The following is an 18,306-nucleotide window of genomic DNA, read 5'->3' on the forward strand; positions in this document are numbered from 1 at the left end:
ATGTGACTGTATTTATTATGTAGTGGGAAGTCATGTGCTTTATGTGACTGTATTTATTATGTCGTGGGAAGTCATGTGCTTTATGTGACTGCATCAACATTAAATGAAAAGGTAAATTCCCTTCATTTCCCATCAACATGAAACTAAAGGGGAGTTCCCGCCATTCTAAATGCCCTTGAATTGTTATATTTACGGTTATCATTTCAATTACAATTGATATTAACACGTTTGTTTTATCCAGGGCCATATTATTTCAAAGGTCAACTGGCGTTCTAACATTTCCTGGAACGCTATCAAAGCTAACTTCCCTGAAATGGCTCAAAATCTAATGAACAGACAAACAAAACCAACGTGTGTGTCAACAACAATATTACCAAGGAGCAACAACAATGTAGTACGCTACATTAGATCCTGCTAGCGATGCTAAATATGAGCCTAATGCACAGGCTCAGTGATTTTACAGACTCATTTAACATGACATTTTAGTCATTTAGCAGATGCTCTTATCCAGAGCAACTTACAGTAGTGCGTGCATACATTTATCCTTTTTTCATACTGGTCCCCCGTGGGAATCGAACCCACTACCCTGGCGTTGCAAGTGCCATGCTCTACCAACTGAGCAACATGGGTCCTGGGGACTCTGCCAGGGATTCGACAACAAAAAACGTCCCTCATCAGCAATAACTTGTCTTATTTTTAATCACACCATGCTACGCTAAACCCATTGTTAGCTCAATCAGCATTTCTCAATCTCTCCTCTGGCTTCTGTCTGGATATTAAAGAATATCCTATGGGCTAACTCTGCTCATTCTTTTATAGCCTTGGACAAACAATACATTCAGCTAGTGTATGTAGGTCTATGAGTCACAACAATAGAATTTAATTCCATTCTAAGTCCAGGGTTACAACTTTATGAAATATCTAAGAACGGAAATCGGTTGGTGAAGGCTATTCGGCTGTCTACATCACAATGCCACAGGGAGGGCAGGAAGGGCATATAGTCTGCATAGCTGCTGTGTGTCATTGTGAATTAGCTTGATTGTTGCTGTGTTGTGGCTCGTCTGGCTTCCTCTCACTGATTTCCCTTATCAAATCAAGTCATGTGAGTGAGTGGCTTGATCAGAGCCATCACTATCAGAAGCCCAAGACCAGGGCCGGCTCCAGGCATAAGCGTTCGCTTAGGGGCCCGACCTTTATAAAAATGAATCGGGGTCTCAACTTACTGTTGAGAGTTAGAATACACAAGAATGCAAGTTTTAAATTTGGTTGTGGATCAGCAGTTTCTCTCTTGTTTTGTCAGTCACTGACAGTCACTCAATCAGCTAACCATTTTTAGATTGTTAAGTTAGTCTAGTCAGTTATCTAAACTTGTATTAATCATGGCCGAATACCGACCGGGCACGCAGAGCCCCCATTGATTTTGTTAGTCACTCTCACATCACAAGTCATGGCAAAATGATTACAACTGCAGATCACTTGCTTTACAACTGCAACATTTTCTCTACACCCCTGTGGATGGCCCTGTGGGCAAGATGAGTAGGAAATGTACTTTGAAATGCAGTTCTTCCCTCCGCCAGGAGGGGGCCACTAAAATGCCTTGCCCACAACTGACCCGTGGTGGGTATAATACAAAGCAGGAACAAGGAGTTAACTTGCCTAAATATTCTGAAATACCCAAAACACATATTTAAGTTCAACTTTCTAAATGCACCAGAAAATCTATTGTTATTTCTGATTGATTATTAAAGTGTGCATGTGCATAACGCGCGTACAGACGTGTGTGTGTGTGTGTGTGTGTGTGTGTGTGTGTGTGTGTGTGTGTGTGTGTGTGTGAGTGTGTGTTTAGGGGAGATGCAAATACAGCCACAACATTGACAACATTAGGTAGTTTGTGGCATCAGAGCCCGTATCCACAAAGCCTCTTAGAGTAAGAGTGCTGATCTAGGATCAGTTTGGCCTTTTAGCTCATAATGAATAAGACTATATGGACAGATGGGACTGACCCTTGATCAGCAATCCTACTCTGAACCAGAGCTAACCCACCATATATCAGATATAGTCGATAACACATGTCTGTATTGCCATGGTTACGGTGCAATTATAAGGATTGGATGTCTATTTTAGGATAGTGCAATCTTAAGGCAATCAAATAACCATTGTTAATGTTTTTCAGAGAGAACAAGTCAATATTTGAATGTATTCACTGTACCTTCTGTTTCCTTGGAGTTATGATTGGATTGTCCTTGGATAGTTCTTTTGATGACTTCGTGTCATCTGGTGGACTGCTGGATGCAGCCTGGAAACAGAGGAATGACAAAGTACATATCATAGAATTCATTTAACATGATGTATTTTTCTGCCAATAACTTACGATCGTTTATGCATCAAGTCACATCCCAGTGCATGTGACTGACGGGGCATTTTCATACATGGGCTACTAACAATATAACTATGGGTTGGGATTAGCCCAGTCAAATGCAATGGGACTTTGTGAATATAGGATGATTGCTGCAATAAACAGCTATGAGTGATCACTGTGTATCAGTCATTTCAACACATTGGATACCATATCTGTAGTATCCTCACGCGTTGACCTTGGAGTAGCATGTATCACAGCTGATATCACTATAAAAATATGATGCAGGGACTTGCACATGCATATATAGGTGTGACGAAATCTGTTTATTTTCAAAACCATGTCTAATTGACTGTCATGTGACCACATTGTTGGTATTCAAAGTACCATGTTGGGGATTTCTTAGTTAAAAGTACTCTAAGGGGAATTCTACACTGTTGGGGAATTCTAAGAGTCGTAGTTCATGCAGGTTAACACTGAGAATCCTACATGTGTACATTGGGCATAGGGAGACAGCCTGCATTCTCATCTTGACACAAACACATACCTAAACCAGTGGAGGCTGCTGAGGGGAGGACGGCTCATAATAACGACTGGAACGGAGCCAATGGAATGGCATCAAACCATTCCACTTATTTCGCTCCAGCCATTACCACCAGCCCGTCCTCCCCAATTAAGGTGCCACCAACATCCTGTGACCTAAACATTGTGTTCCATGGCAGGTGCACACACACAAACTAAAACAAGTAGGCACTAGGCAGGCAGCACGTACTCCTCGTACAGATACCTAAAACTTTGTGTTCCATGGCAGGGACACGCACACAAACGAAAACAAGTATGCACTAGGCAGGCAGCACGTACTCCTCGTACAGATACCTAAACATTGTATTCCATGGCAGGGACACAAAACACACACACACCTTTTTCTTTCTGGGAACTGGAATAGGTGTCTTTTGAGTGTGCGTGGGAGTGACTGGTGTGGTTCCGAGTGTTTTCGGTGACTCAGTATCTGTCCTAATCACCGGGGTCTCCTTGGCCTCCTGGGAAAAAGACAACAACAACAAAAGTTTCACACACAATCCACCAATTGACCACTATAGAGCGGCAGGTCCAGAGGAGCAGCACGAGTTACTGTAGACTTTTATTCCTTTTGTTATTGAAGGTACACCATTGCCTCATCTAATGGTGTGAAATATCATGCCAACTATACATTCCAGAACAGATTTTAGAATAACATCTCTGTTGGGGTCAAGGGTAGGAATTGGAGACTGAAAATCATATGACAATGTAAAAATGTATTTGACTTAAATTCCTAATGATTTTGCAGTGGTGAGTTCCCAGAGTGATTCTCATAGCAGTGTGTGTTCTACCTCCCTCACAAGTGTGTTTTACCTCCCTCACAACAGTGTGTTCTACCTCCCTCACAACAGTGTCCAGAACAATTGAGACAGGTAAATTGTGCTATGCTGTCTGACCCTAACCCCTAACCCAAACCCCTCCACTCAAACAACCCCATGGTCAACTCACGCCCCCCTCTTTCTTACAGTAAGAGGACAGGAGCACCTGTTTCCATGGCTATGTGCGGAGAAAAGCAATGAGGGGCATGTGGGAGGTCAATGGTCAAAAAGCAGCCTCAGGAGGTGTAGCCCTGCGTGTAAGGAGATTCCAATAGAAGCTAGTCAGGCGGAGGGATATCCCATAGGTCAGCAGCCAACTGGGGTCTCGGGTGTTGTGAGGCCCCTAAGGCCCCTGGCTGCTACAGACATTTACAGCACTGGACAGAACTAGAGATATCTTCACGTGAGGTCACCACACGCAACATGCAAAGATAAATACACTCAGCACTTCCTTTGAGGGCTGACTGACCAAATAACCACTTTGTCCTTTATGTAGAAAGTGATTGAGAATCTCAAAATGGAACTCATGATAAAGTGCTATTCCATGGAAGTGGGTATGTTTGACACATACTCTAAAAATAAAGCATTTATGAAGTCATGTACAGTATGTCTGGGGTAACAGTGTTAGTCGAGTAACCAGACCCTTGTACAGTACCAGTCAAAAGTTTGGACATCTAGTCATTGAAGGGTTTTTCTTTATTTTTACTATTTTCTACATTGTAGAATAATAGTGAAGACATCACAACTATTAAATAACACATATGGAATCACATAGTAACTAAAAAAGTGTTATAAAAATATATTATATTTGAGAATCTTCAAAGTAGCCACCCTTTGCCTTGATAACAGCGTTGCATTCTCTCAACCAGCTTCATAAGTAGTCACCTGGAATGCATTTCAATTAACAGGTGTGCCTGGTTAAAAGTTATTTTGTGGAATTTCTTTCCTTTTTTTGTGTGTGAACTTTACCCCTTTTTTTCTCCCCAATTTCGTGATAGCTACTATCTTGTCTCATCGCTACAACTCCCGTACGGGCTCGGGAGAGACGAAGGTTGAAAGTCCTCCGATACACAACCCAACCAAGCCGCACTGCTTCTTAACACAGCGTGCATCCAACCCAGAAGCCAGCCGCACCAATGTGTCGGAGGAAACACCGTGCACCTGGCAACCTTGGTTAGCGCGCACTGCGCCCGGCCCGCCACAGGAGTCGCTGGTGCGTGATGAGACAAGGATATCCCTACCGGCCAAGCCCTCCCTAACCCGGACAACGCTAGGCCAATTGTGCGTCGCCCCACGGACCTCCCGGTCGCGACAGAGCCTGGGCGCGAACCCAGAGTCTCTGGTGGCACAGCTGGCGCTGCAGTACAGCGCCCTTAACCACTGCACCACCCGGGAGAGAATTTATTTCCTTCTTAATGCGTTTGAGCCAGTCAGTTGTGTTCTGACAAGGTAGGGGTGGTATGCAGAAGATAGCCCTATTTGGTAAAAGACCAAGTCCATATTATGGCAAGAACAGCTCAAATAAGCAAAGAGAAACAAGTGGCGCAGTGGTCATCATTACTTTAAGACATGAAGGTCAGTCAATCAGGAAAATTTCTTCAAGTGCAGTCGCAAAACCATCAAGCGCTATGATGAAACTGGCTCTCATGAGGACCGCCACAGGAAAGGAAAACCGAGTTACCTCTGCTGCAGAAGAACAGTTCATTAAAGTTAACAGCACCTCAGATTGCAGCCCAAATAAATGCTTCACAGAGTTCAAGTAACAGACACATCTCAACATCAACTGTTCAGCGGAGTCTGCGTGAATCAGGCCTTCATGGTCAAATTGCTGCAAAGAAACCACTACTAAAGGACACCAATAAGAAGAAGAGACTTGCTTGGGCCAAGAAACACGAGCAATGGACATTAGACCGCTGGAAATCTGTCCTTTGGTCTGACGAGTCCAAATTGGAGATTTTTGGTTCCAACCGCCGTGATTTGGTGAGACACAGAGTAGGTGAACGGTTGATCTCCACATGTGTGGTTCCCACCGTGAAGAATGGAGGAGGTGTGATGGTGTGGGGGTGCTCTGCTGGTGACACTGTCTGAAATGTATTTAGAATTCACAGCATTCTGCAGTGATACGCCATCACATCTGGTTTGACCTGGCCTCCACAATCAACCGACCTCAACCCAATTGAGATGGTTTGGGATGAGTTGGACTGCAGAGTGAAGGAAATCAAATGCTCAGCACATGCGAAGCCAAAAAGTGCTCAGCATATGTGGGAACTCCTTCAACACTGTTGGAAAAGCATTCCAGATGAAACTGGTTGAGAGAATGCCAAGAGTGTGCAAAGCTGTCATCAAGGCAAAGGATGGCTACTTTGAAGAATCTAAAATATATTTTGATTTGTTTAACACTTTTTTGGTTACTACATGATTCATATGTGTTATTTCATAGTTTTCATGTCTTCACTATTATTCTACAATGTAGAAAATAGTAAAAATAAAGAAAAACCCTTGAATGAGTAGGTGTGTCCAAACCTTTGACTGGTACTGTAGTTAAAACGGCATTAGGGGTATACTGTAACAGGTCAAACTCGCCAGCGACCTTTTCTACACTGACCAATATTGGCCCTTTCTGACACTAAGGGCACAGGCCCAAGTCAGGATGACAATAGGGAAATAGTTTTGTGAAAATTCAACCAAAAATAATGGATTCTTAAAGCAGGTAAATAAATATATTTTACAGCTTGATGCATCTTCTTGTGCCTGTATGTGTATTCCCATTATATATGATTTTCTTCTCCTCAACTATCTCTTCTCCTCAACTATCTCTTCTCCTCAAGCGCTTGAGACACATCAAAGCGTAGTCTAGACTCATTAAATATGGACCGATAGCAAGAACAGAACATCAAAACAAAGATGTTCCCTTGGAAGAGTCGTGACTGAGATTGCGTCAAGCCAAATCAATTCAAAGACGGGTATAACATCACTCGCAGGCAAACAAAATGTAGCCCCAAAATAAATTCAGAAACGGCACCCTATGCCCTACATAGTGCACTACTTTTGACCAGAACCCACATAGGGAATAGACAGGGAAGACCAAACCAGCCCAGATCAGTATGAACATTTGTATAAAATACATGTAAAATACCAGTAACTCACTTTAACAATGATGATGTTTCCATCTCTATTGAAGACACAGTGCTCTTCTTTATGGTCGTCATCTTGGTGGATGTTGTTGAATATGCTGCTGTAGTTCTGGATCAGCTTTGCCATGATCTTATTACAGATGTTCTGCTCCTGGATCCCATCGAACCCAGAGGACACACTGGTGACAGAGACAAACAGAGAAGATTAGAGATGGCATTTAATGATACAAATTGTCACTATCATAAGTACAATATTGTAGCAACATTGACAAAAGGATTGGAACTCTTGGGGTGGTAGTTTAGCCAGAGACAGAAGAGGAAGCGAGACACCCCACTCACTGCTTTTTTCTGGTTCAATGAAAGTCAATGAACTAAGTAGACTAGACCCAGATATTATTGCATTGGTTTCTAGGGGAGAGACGCCCAGTTAAGTAGACCGGAACTGACCGTTATTTTCCAATGGTAAACGACCTGAATACATTTTCTTCATTTATCCACCATCTTTAGTTTAGCTACAGTGCCTTGCAAAAGTATTCATCCCCTTTGGCATTTTTCCTATTTTTTTTGCATTACAATCTGTAATTTAAATATATTTTTATTTGGATTTCATGTAATGGACATACACAAAATAGTTCAAATTTGTGAAGAGAAATGAAAAAAATAACTTGTTTAAAAAAAATACGAAAAATGTAAAACAGAAAAGTGGTGCCTGCATATGTATTCACCACCTTTGCTATGAAGCCCCTAAATAAGATCTGGTGCAACCAATTACAAGTAACATAATTAATGAAATAAAGTCCACCTGTGTGCAATCTAAGTGTCACACGATCTGTCACATGATCTCAGTATATATACACCCCTGTTCTGAAAGGCCCCAGAGTCTTTCAGACCAAGGGGCTCTCCAAACAGGTCAGGGACAAAGTTGTGGAGAAGTACAGATCAGGGTTGTGTTATAAAAAAATATCAGAAACTTTGAACATCCCACGGAGCACCATTAAATCCATTATTAAAAAAGGAAAGAATATGACTCCACAACAAACCTGCCAAGAGAGGGCCGTCCACCTAAACTCACGGACCAGGCAAGCAGGGTATTAATCAGAGAGGCAACAACGAGACCAAAGATAACCCTGAAGGAGCTCCAAAGCTCCACAGCGGAGATTAGAGTATCTGTCCATAGGACCACTTTAAGCCGTACACTCCACAGAGCTGGGCTTTACGGAAGAGTGGCCAGAGAATTGCTTAAAGAAAAAATAAGCAAACACGTTTGGTGTTCGCAAAAAAGGCATGTAGGAGACTCCCCAAACATATGGAAGATGGTACTCTGGTCAGATGAGACTAAAATTGAGATTTTTGGCCATCAAGGAAAACGCTATGTCTGGCGCAAACCCAATACCTCCCATCACCCTGAGGGGATGTTTTTCATTGGCAGGGACTGGGAAACTGGTCAGAATTGAAGGAATGATGGGTGGTGCTAAATACAGGGAAATTTTTGAGGGAAACCTGTTTCAGTCTTCCAGAGATTTGAGACTGGGACGGAGGTTCACCTTCCAGCAGGACAATGACCCTAAGCATAGTGCTTAAGCAACACTCGAGTGGTTTAAGGGGAAACATTTAAATGTCTTGGAATGGCCTAGTCAAAGCTCAGACCTCAATCTAATTGAGAATATGTGGTATGACTTAAAGATTGCTGTACACCAGCGGAACCCATCCAACTTGAAGGAGCTGGAGCAGTTTTGCCTTGAAGAATGGGCAAAAATCCCAGTGGCTAGATGTGCCAAGTGTATAGAGACATACCCCAAGACACTTGCAGCTGTAATTGCTGCAAAAGTTGGCTCTACAAAGTATTGATTTGGGGGGGGTGAATAGTTATGCACGCTCAAGTTCTGTTTTTTTTGTCTTAGTTCTTGTTGGTTTCACAATAACAAATATTTTGCATCTTCAAAGTGGTAGGCATGTTGTGTAAATCAAATGATACAAACCCCCCAAAAATCTATTTTAATTCCAGGTTGTAAGGCAACAAAATAGAAAAATGCCAAGGGGAGTGAATACTTTCACAAGCCACTGTAGGTGTTTGACTGACAGACATAGGGTCACAGCTCCACCCCTATTTGACTGACAGACATAGGGTCACAGGGTACTTATCATTCAAGCCCCACCCCTATTTGACTGACAGACATAGGGTCACAGGGTACTTATCATTCAAGCCCCACCCCTGTTTGACTGACAGACATAGGGTCACAGGGTACTTATCATTCAAGCTCCACCCCTATTTGACTGACAGACATAGGGTCACAGGGTACTTATCATTCAAGCTCCACCCCTATTTGCTGCAATACAACACCTTCCCTGCCATGACAAAGGGCATCAAAAGCTACAATACATCATTTCTGCAGGTGCCGTTTGACACAAAACAAGGTCAACAAGGACAACATGGTTCAAGGAAAACACAAGCACCACAACAGCTTTCACATCATAGCACAATAACACAACAGTCCATCGACAAAGTGCTTATCTACAGCCCTTATCTACAGCTCTTACGGCGGATAACATGATGCCACATCATTAAATAGAAGACAGTAATATTATAGTGGATCTCGATGAGTAGGGCACAGGAGGTTGGTGCCACCTTAATTGGGGAGGAAGTGCTCGTAGTAATGGCTGGAGCTGAATCGGGCGGAATGGTTTCACATCAAACATATGGAAACCACGTTTTACTCCGTACCATTAATTCCATTCCAGCCATTAAAATGAGCCCGTCCTGCTATAGCTCGTCCCACCAGTCTCCTCTGGAGTAGGGGACATTCCAGTACCATGTCAGGCCAAGTCAGGACAATCCAGTAGCACTTGATACCAGATCATGTCACTGAGTTCTTCCTGAACAGCTGTTTGACATGCCTACATGGCCTGGGCTCTGGGCCTAATTATACCCCTCTCTGATTGGTTGATGGAGGGAACAAACTGAGGACATGGTGTTCAGTCTAAGGCCCCAGCTGAGGTATGTCACTTCCACAGGAGGCTGGTGGGAGGAGCTATAGGAGGACTGGTTCATTGTAATACCTGGAATACAATCAATTGAATAGAATCAAACACATCAAACATATGGAAACCTCTGTTCCATTGATTCCATTCCAGCCATTACAATGAGCCCGTCATCCTATAGCTCCTCCCACCAGCCTCCTCTGTTCACTTCCTGGTCCTGTTACTGTACCATAGAGTTCGATAGAGGGCACAGTTGCCACAAAACCTATTTTAGTGGACAGCACCATTGTGGACGTAATAATGGCAAAGATAGGGTGCGTGCCCTCTTTCCAACTCTATGTCCTGTACAGTCCCTCCAGTGATAGTGAGACGATGTGCCATCAGAGACGGATTCCCTGGCACAGACACCAGGGGTTATTATAAGATATGGTTGCCAATCAGGTGGGCAAGAAAGCGGGCAGGGGTGGAACATAGTGCCCTCGATCACGGCGCAAGCCAAATGGGATGGGACTGTGAGAACAGGAGACAGAACACTTTGGCCTGTGTGTCTTCAGACACCGTTTATAAGCAATGCGGGCAGGAAGGCATGGGCCAAGGAAATGGATGACTGGGAACGCCCACTAATAACGATGCATGACAGATTGGATAGAGAGGGCAGTAGAGTCTTTAAGGTGTGTGATACGTATCAGACCACTTAAAGTCTTGCCACCGACTCACGGAAATCGGATTGATCCAACAATATTGTTACTATTGACTTTTTTTGGTTAACTTTTGTGTTAGAAAGTCTGACTTCAAATAATATTCAACAAGCACCTCTGAAACCCTGTCAGTGGAATTTACAGGCAGGGATGAGTTTCCTTTTAGTTCCTCTCAAGTAGTGCCAGTACCACTCAAAGGGATGGTAGAAGTGGAAGAGAATGTGAACAGTAAAGGAGAAATGTATGAGCCCTCTCTGAGTGCACGTGGTGAGGTTTCTATCACCACAACATTAATGGCATGTTAAGCCTACAGCCCTCCATGTTGGTTAGAGGTGGAGTGTGTATGTGTGTGTGTGGACGTGTTTAACTATTCTTGTGGGGCCCAGAAGACCCCACAAGAATAGTAAACAAACAAAAATTTGACCAAATGGAGACATTTTGTTGGTCCAAACAAGGTCAATGCAATTTTTAGGGGGTTTCGGGTTAAGGTTAGAATTTGTGTTAGGGTTAGAATTAGTTTCAGGGTTAGGAGCTAGGGTTAGGTTTAGGGTTAAGGTTTTCGAGTTAGGTTAAGGGTAAGGTTTAGGGAAAATTGGATTATGAATGGGACTGAATAATGTGTCCCCACAAGGTTAGTTGTACAAGACTGTGTGTGTGTGTGTTTGTGAGCTCACACGCATAGGCTTGTGTGAGATAGACAGAGAAGGTGGAGGAGGAGGGAGATAGAGAGATGATTGAGAGACAGAGGATGAGCCAGGAAAGTGTGCAACAGCGTGTGCCTAAGCTCTCTCCCTTTCTCCCACCTACTCTTTCACATGGCAACACATATGAACACAGGTTTAGAATAGGACAATGTTGATGGAAACACAAAACATCAATCAATCAACCTGATTCCAACTATTTAGGCAAGTCAGCCAAGATGTCCCGGTACATAGAGATAGCTACTGTATGTGTGTGTTATTCAAAGACTGTTATAGACAGGCAGGCAGGCCACAAGAGCCTAATCTCTCTCACTCACTCGCTCGCTCGCTCACACACACACACCTCTCAGGCGGGATAACGATATGCTCCAAGAATAAATCAACATCCAAGCAGGTTTTAATACGCTTGTTAAGGAACGTTCTACCCTTTAAAACAGCAGGTGGTAAATAGCAAGGGATCAAACAATGTTGTTGTGGAGACGTGAGGAAGTCAGGACAACTCATTGGAGGTTGCTGGGGTTTTCAGGACCCGTTCTGTTATATCTTCTTATTTTATACAGGCGTGTTTTGTCTTATAGAACAAATCAAATCAAATTTATTTATATAGCCCTTCATACATCAGCTGATATCTCAAAGTGCTGTACAGAAACCCAGCCTAAAACCCCAAACAGCAAGCAATGCAGGTGTAGAAGCACGGTGGCTAGGAAAAACTCCCTAGAAAGGCCAAAACCTAGGAAGAAACCTAGAGAGGAACCAGGCTATGTGGGGTGGCCAGTCCTCTTCTGGCTGTGCCGGGTGGAGATTAGAGACTATTTGCACGGACTCGCCACACAGCCAACCCTTACACACAAGCACAACACTGCTGTTCTATAATATACTATTTAGTCAACTGCGCAACCAGCACATTATCCACTTTATATGGTAAATAGTCATACTTGACATAGCACATACATGATCTATTCTGTATATCCTATTGAGTACATACCAGGATATTACTATGTGGACCCCAGGAAGAGTAGCTGCTGATTGGCAGGAACTAATGGGGATCCAAATAAAAATACAAAAACGACTATTCTATAAAAAAATATTATTCATTATAAACTGGGTGGTTCGAGCCCTGAATGCTGATTGGCTGACAACCGTGGTATATTTAAGCAATAAGGCACGAGGGGGTGTGTTATATGGCCAATGTACCACAGCTAAGGGTTGTTCTTAGGCACAACGTATTGCGGAGTGTCTGGACACAGGCCTTAGCCGTGGTATATCGGCCATTTAGCACAAACTGTTGAGGTGCCTTATTGCTATAATAAACTGGTTACCAACGTAATTAGAGTAGTAAATATACGATTCGATATCCCACGGCTGTCAGCCAATCAGCATTCAGGGCTCGACCACCCAGTTTATAACAGACCGTACACCACGGGTATGACGAAACATTTATTTTTACTGCTCTAATTACGTTGGTAACTAAGGGCTGTATCCAGGCACTCTGCATTGCATCGCGCTTAAGAACAGTGGTTATCCGTGGTATATTGGCCATATACCACACCCCCTCGGGCCTTATTGCTTAATTATAGTACTGCAATGTTTTGGTAGCTAGCACACAACCATTTCACTGCACCTTTTATACCTGCTGTACAAACTGTGTACGTGACAAATAACACTTGATTTTGAACCGTTTCTGTGTATGTTTTTAAAACGACATAGCACTAACGCTCTGTCAAACCATTTTCCTCCATAACATCATGCATGACTCGTAACACATATACCATAAACTGGCTTTAACAAGGCCTTAGACATAATGACAGTCACCTGCCATTTAGACCCACCTTGCAACCCCTCTGTCTTATTAAACCCATGCCCAACTAACACCCATCCCCAAATCCCATGAACATGTAATAAAACACACTGGAAGACATTGGACCAACATGGCAACCTAAGTGTGTTATGCCACTAACTCACTGACCCACTAACATCAATCCCAGAGACGGGCTGCAAAACTTACTGGAAGACATTGGACCAACATGGCAACCTAAGTGTGTTATGCCACTAACTCACTGACCCACTAACATCAATCCCAGAGACGGGCTGCAAAACTTACTGGAAGACATTGGGGCCGAAGACAGTTGCCAGATTGAGAGCGGTCATGAGGTTCTCCCTGTGGCGCTGGTCCACCTGGGTGAGGAAGAGACAGAGGTACTGTAGGAGGCTGTAGTGGACATCTGGCAACTGGCGGAGTAAGACCCTCAGGTCTGAGCAGAAACCCTCCTCACTGGACTCTGGAGGGAAATACACAGGAAGACCCATTTAAAAACTAGTTCACTCTGGGGAAAATAAAGCTGTTCTGTTCAATTCATGGCGGCAGGTAATTTAGCATTGTAACCGAAAGGTCGCTGGTTTGAATCGCAGAGCCAACTAGGGGGAAAATCTGCCAATGTGCCATTAAACAAGGCACTTAACCCCAATTGCCCCTGTTAATTGCTCTGTATAAGAGCGACTGCTAACTCAGGTAATTGTATTCTATTCTAGACATTATTAGAGAGGGGAGAGACTGTGTTGTGTTTTGGTTGAACAGCTGCACACCTAGAAGGAAACCACAAACATGTAGAAACAACATGATCAACAATTAAAAGATTGGAAGGCATTTTGAGAGTACTGGACTTTGAAGCGATGCTCCACTTTGTTGATGAGAAGGAGAAAACACGATTATTAACCCAGAAACCAATGCATTGGCACGATCATGTTTTTTAATAATACCTTAGCTCACATGACCTACTTTATAATCTGTAAATAATAATTAGTCTATCATGACTGACAAAACAAGTACACACACAAGCTTTGGTTTTGGGTTCTGAGAGTCGTGGCCTTTCGGCTTAAGGTCAAGTGTGTCCAATTGAAAATAACACCCTAGACGCACATTGATATTTGAAAGAGAATGACGCACACACCTGCTCTAAATGTATAATCTATGACCACGATGCTGGTAATACCTTAGCATCAATACCTTAGCCGAGTGATGCAGCGGACTAAGGCACTGCATCTCAGTGCTAGAGGCGTCACTACAGACCCTGGTTCGATTACAGGATGTATCACAAACCGGCCGTGATTGGAGTCCCATAGAGTGGCGCACAATTGGCTCAGCACGGCCCGGACTAGGGTTTGGCCAGGGTAGGCTGTCATTGTAAATAAGAATGTGTTCTTAACTGACTTGCCTAGTTAAATAAAGGTTCAATAAAACATTACAATGAAAAAAGCAGTGAAAACATAATGATGCCAGTCAGGATTCATATTGGGGTCAGGGGTGGATACAGGGACATGCCTACTGGTCTTGAGTAAGGCGTGTGTGTGTGTGTGTGTGTGTGTGTGTGTGTGTGTGTGTGTGTGTGTGTACACAGCAGGAGGGAATCAGGAGCTCTGAGAGCACTCACAGCTGTTGCATGTCTGGTGAGGTGAAGTTCAGAGATGATGGTGTGTGTGTGTGTGTGTGTGTGTGTGTGTGTGTGTGTGTGTGTGTGTGTGTGTGTGTATGTGTATGTGTATGTGTGTGTGTGTGTGTGTGTGTGTGTGTGTGTGTGTGTGTGTGTACTCTCCCTTGTGTGCATGTGAGTGTGTGTGTGTGTGTGGGGAGAGGTGAAGTGGGATCAGATGGAGACGTCAGCCCTTCACTATGCCAAGACCACCCAGACACAGGCTTGTTCCTGGGTATTATATGACCATAGAGTTACTCAGTTGATCCACTGTCATTTTCTACCACACAACAAAATAGACTGACCCTAATCTCAGACTAGTGACCGCTATCACTAACATGTCTCTATTGGTGTCTATGATAGTGACCACTTCGCATATTTCCCTTCATTTCTCCAAGGTAAGACATATCATCAGTAACCAGATAAACAATATCAAAGAATTTCGGCCTGACAAAGAGAGGAAGCTTGAGATTGAGGCTAAATAGTTCATATTGACCAACCATAAACTGAATATTCACAATAAAATTCATCACAATCCAGAATATTGTAATTGCTTTATCATTGCCCTGGCAGTCACGTAGCAGAAAAGTCCCTCAAGTGGCAAAGCTGTCACATGCGGTCGCGTCGAACATTGCAATCTGCTAATGGGTGACATTACCTGCCAGGGCAGTAAAATGTCAGCCAACCCACACTGGGTTTTTAGATGGGTTTCCTGGCACCCATGATGCATCATCTGTGGCCATTCCAACAACACACATGACACACACACAGAGCAGGAACATTCAGATCACCCTCCACCTCTCTGGGGGGCATAAAATAGATCCGTGTGTCCTGTCCAAATGTTTTCCATCTTTCTGTCGTATCTATCGTTCTGTCATTCCGATGAGGATGCATCTATTGGCCAATGCATCTACCCCATCTTTTTGTCATTCATTGTTTTGTCATTAAATACCAAGATGGCATAGCAGTCAGGCGTCCTTTGTCCTCGTCTTGTCGTGTCCCGTGTATATACATATATATATTTACATCTTTCTTCGCATATCTTTTATATATTTTCTTTTCCAAAAACTCAACTTCAAAACAATCTCCTGCAACCCGCCTCACCAATTTAAAAAAAGTAGTATTATTTACCTCAAATCTGAAGTCCACAATAGAAGCTAGCCAGAAGCTAGCCAGTTTACTGGCTAACGTTAGTATTCAGCTAACCACGGTTTGTGGTCATCAGCTATCCTTTAGCTCGAAAAGCTATAGCCAGTTTTGTACAACGCGACTCAGACCAGAACATACCTGACCTATTTTTCTCTCCATATCCCCAGATTTCAACCGCAAGCTCTGGACATTTACACCTGGAACTCGCAGCTAGATAGCTGCTATCCGTGTGACTATTGGCTTACGTCGATCCCGGAGCAAACATCAATTATTCCAGAGCTAGCCAGCTGAAGAGTTCCATCAGCCACTCCTGGCTACAATCACCTATCCGGACCCGTTTTACTGCCGATGCGGAGCCCCACCGAGCCTTCACGACTGGACTACCGACGTTATCTGCCCGATGGAGTTATCCAACTGGCCCCTCTGTCACGACGTTACCTGAACGCCCATCTGCGGCCCACTAATCGTTAGCTGTCTTATCGGCTGCTATCTGCCATCGATAAGAAACAATACTGTGCAGCCGTATTCATTGACCTGGCCAAGGCTTTCGACTCTGTCAATCACCACATCCTCATCGGCAGACTCGATAGCCTTGGTTTCTCAAATGATTGCCTCGCCTGGTTCACAAACTACTTCTCTAATAGAGTTCAGTGTGTCAAATTGGAGGGCCTGTTGTCCGGGCCTCTGGCAGTCTATGGGGTGCCACAGGGTTCAATTCTTGGACCGACTCTCTTCTCTGTATACATCAATGATGTCGCTCTTGCTGCTGGTGAGTCTCTGATCCAGCTCTATGCAGACGACACCATTCTGTATACTTCTGGCCCTTCTTTGGACACTGTGTTAACAACCCTCCAGTCGAGCTTCAATGCCATACAACTCTCCTTCCGTGGCCTCCAATTTCTCTTAAATACAAGTAAAACTAAATGCATGCTCTTCAACCGATCACTGCCTGCACCTGCCCGCCCGTCCAACATCACTACTCTGGACGGTTCTGACTTAGAATATGTCTACAAATACCTAGGTGTCTGGTTAGACTGTAAACTCTCCTTCCAGACTCACATCAAACATCTCCAATCAAAAGTTAAATCTAGAATTGGCTTCCTATTTCGCAACAAAGCCTCCTTCACTCACGCTGCCAAACATACCCTTGTAAAACTGACTGTCCTACCGATCCTCGACTTTGGCGATGTCATATACAAAATAGCCTCCAATAGCCTACTCAATAAATTGGATGCAGTCCATCACAGTGCCATCCGTTTTGTCACCAAAGCCCCATATACTACCCACCACTGCGACCTGTACGCTCTCGTTGGCTGGCCCTCGATTCATACTCGTCGCCAAACCCACTGGCTCCAGGTCATCAACAAGACCCTGCTAGGTAAAGTCCCACCTTATCTCAGCTCGCTGGTCACCATAGCAGCACCCACCTGTAGCACGCGCTCCAGCAGGTATATCTCCCTGGTCACCCACAAAACCAATTCTTCCTTTGGCCACCTCTCCTTCCAGTTCTCTGCTGCCAATGACTGGAACGAACTACATAAATCTCTGAAACTGGAAACACTTATCTCCCTCACTAACTTTAAGCACCAGCTTTCAGAGCAGCTCACAGATTACTGCACCTGTACATAACCCATCTATAATTCAGACCAAACAACTACCTCTCCCCCCTACTGTATTTATTTATTTATTCAGCACCCCATTATTTCTCTCTCTACTTTGCACATTCTTCCACTGCAAATCTACCATTCCAGTGTTTTACTTGCTATATTGTATTTACTTCACATCTATGGCCTTTTTTTGTTGTTGCCTTATCTCACCTAATTTGCTCACATTGTATATATGCTTATTTTTCTACTGTATTATTGACTGTATGTTTGTTTTACTCCATGTGTAACTCTGTGTTGTTGTGTGTCGAACCGCTTTACTTTATCTTGGCCAAGTCGCAATTGTAAATGAGAACTTGTTCTCAACTTGGTTATATAAAGGTGAAATCAAATAAAAAATAAAATTGTCACGCCCTGTCCTTAGAGATCCTTTTTATTCTCTATTTGGTTAGGTCAGGGTGTGACTAGGGTGGGCAATCTATGTTTTCTATTTCTTTGTTGGCCGGGTATGGTTCCCAATCAGAGGCAGCTGTCTATCATTGTCTCTGATTGGGGATCATACTTAGGCAGCGTTTTTCCACCTGTAGTTTGTGGGATCTTGTTTTTGGTACTGTGCTGTTTAGCCCTACTCGACATTTCGTTTTTGTTGTTTTTTCGGTGTTCATTTAATAAATGAAAATGTACGCCTACCACGCTACACCTTGATTTGATCCTTCCATCGACGATCGTAACAGTCATGCTCTCCTGCTGTCTGCTCATCCATCCATCCCTCACTTCTTTATTCCCTCCCTCAGTTTAATACTTTCCTGTACATTGGCACC

The 18,306-nt window shown here is 43.6% G+C and overlaps 1 protein-coding gene across 6 annotated transcripts in view; it reads right to left on the reverse strand.

Moving 5' to 3' along the window:
- Positions 1–18,306, reverse strand: part of LOC109876823 (protein FAM13A) — an 83,377-nt gene that overhangs the window by 48,411 nt on the left and 16,660 nt on the right. For 5 of the 6 annotated variants that reach the window (XM_031828303.1, XM_031828301.1, XM_031828302.1 and 2 more), the window contains 4 exons: positions 13,367–13,544; positions 6,901–7,066; positions 3,277–3,396; positions 2,210–2,296 (listed from right to left, as the gene is read on the reverse strand). In XM_031828303.1, the coding sequence (XP_031684163.1) occupies positions 2,210–2,296; positions 3,277–3,396; positions 6,901–7,066; positions 13,367–13,544 (551 nt within the window). Of the gene's footprint in view, positions 1–2,209; positions 2,297–3,276; positions 3,397–6,900; positions 7,067–7,334; positions 7,450–13,366; positions 13,545–18,306 lie in introns of those variants that run through there. The other variant, XM_031828305.1, reaches the window with a different exon arrangement.

The sequence above is a fragment of the Oncorhynchus kisutch genome, linkage group LG7 (genome assembly GCF_002021735.2).
Source record: "Oncorhynchus kisutch isolate 150728-3 linkage group LG7, Okis_V2, whole genome shotgun sequence".
Lineage (NCBI taxonomy): Eukaryota > Metazoa > Chordata > Actinopteri > Salmoniformes > Salmonidae > Oncorhynchus > Oncorhynchus kisutch.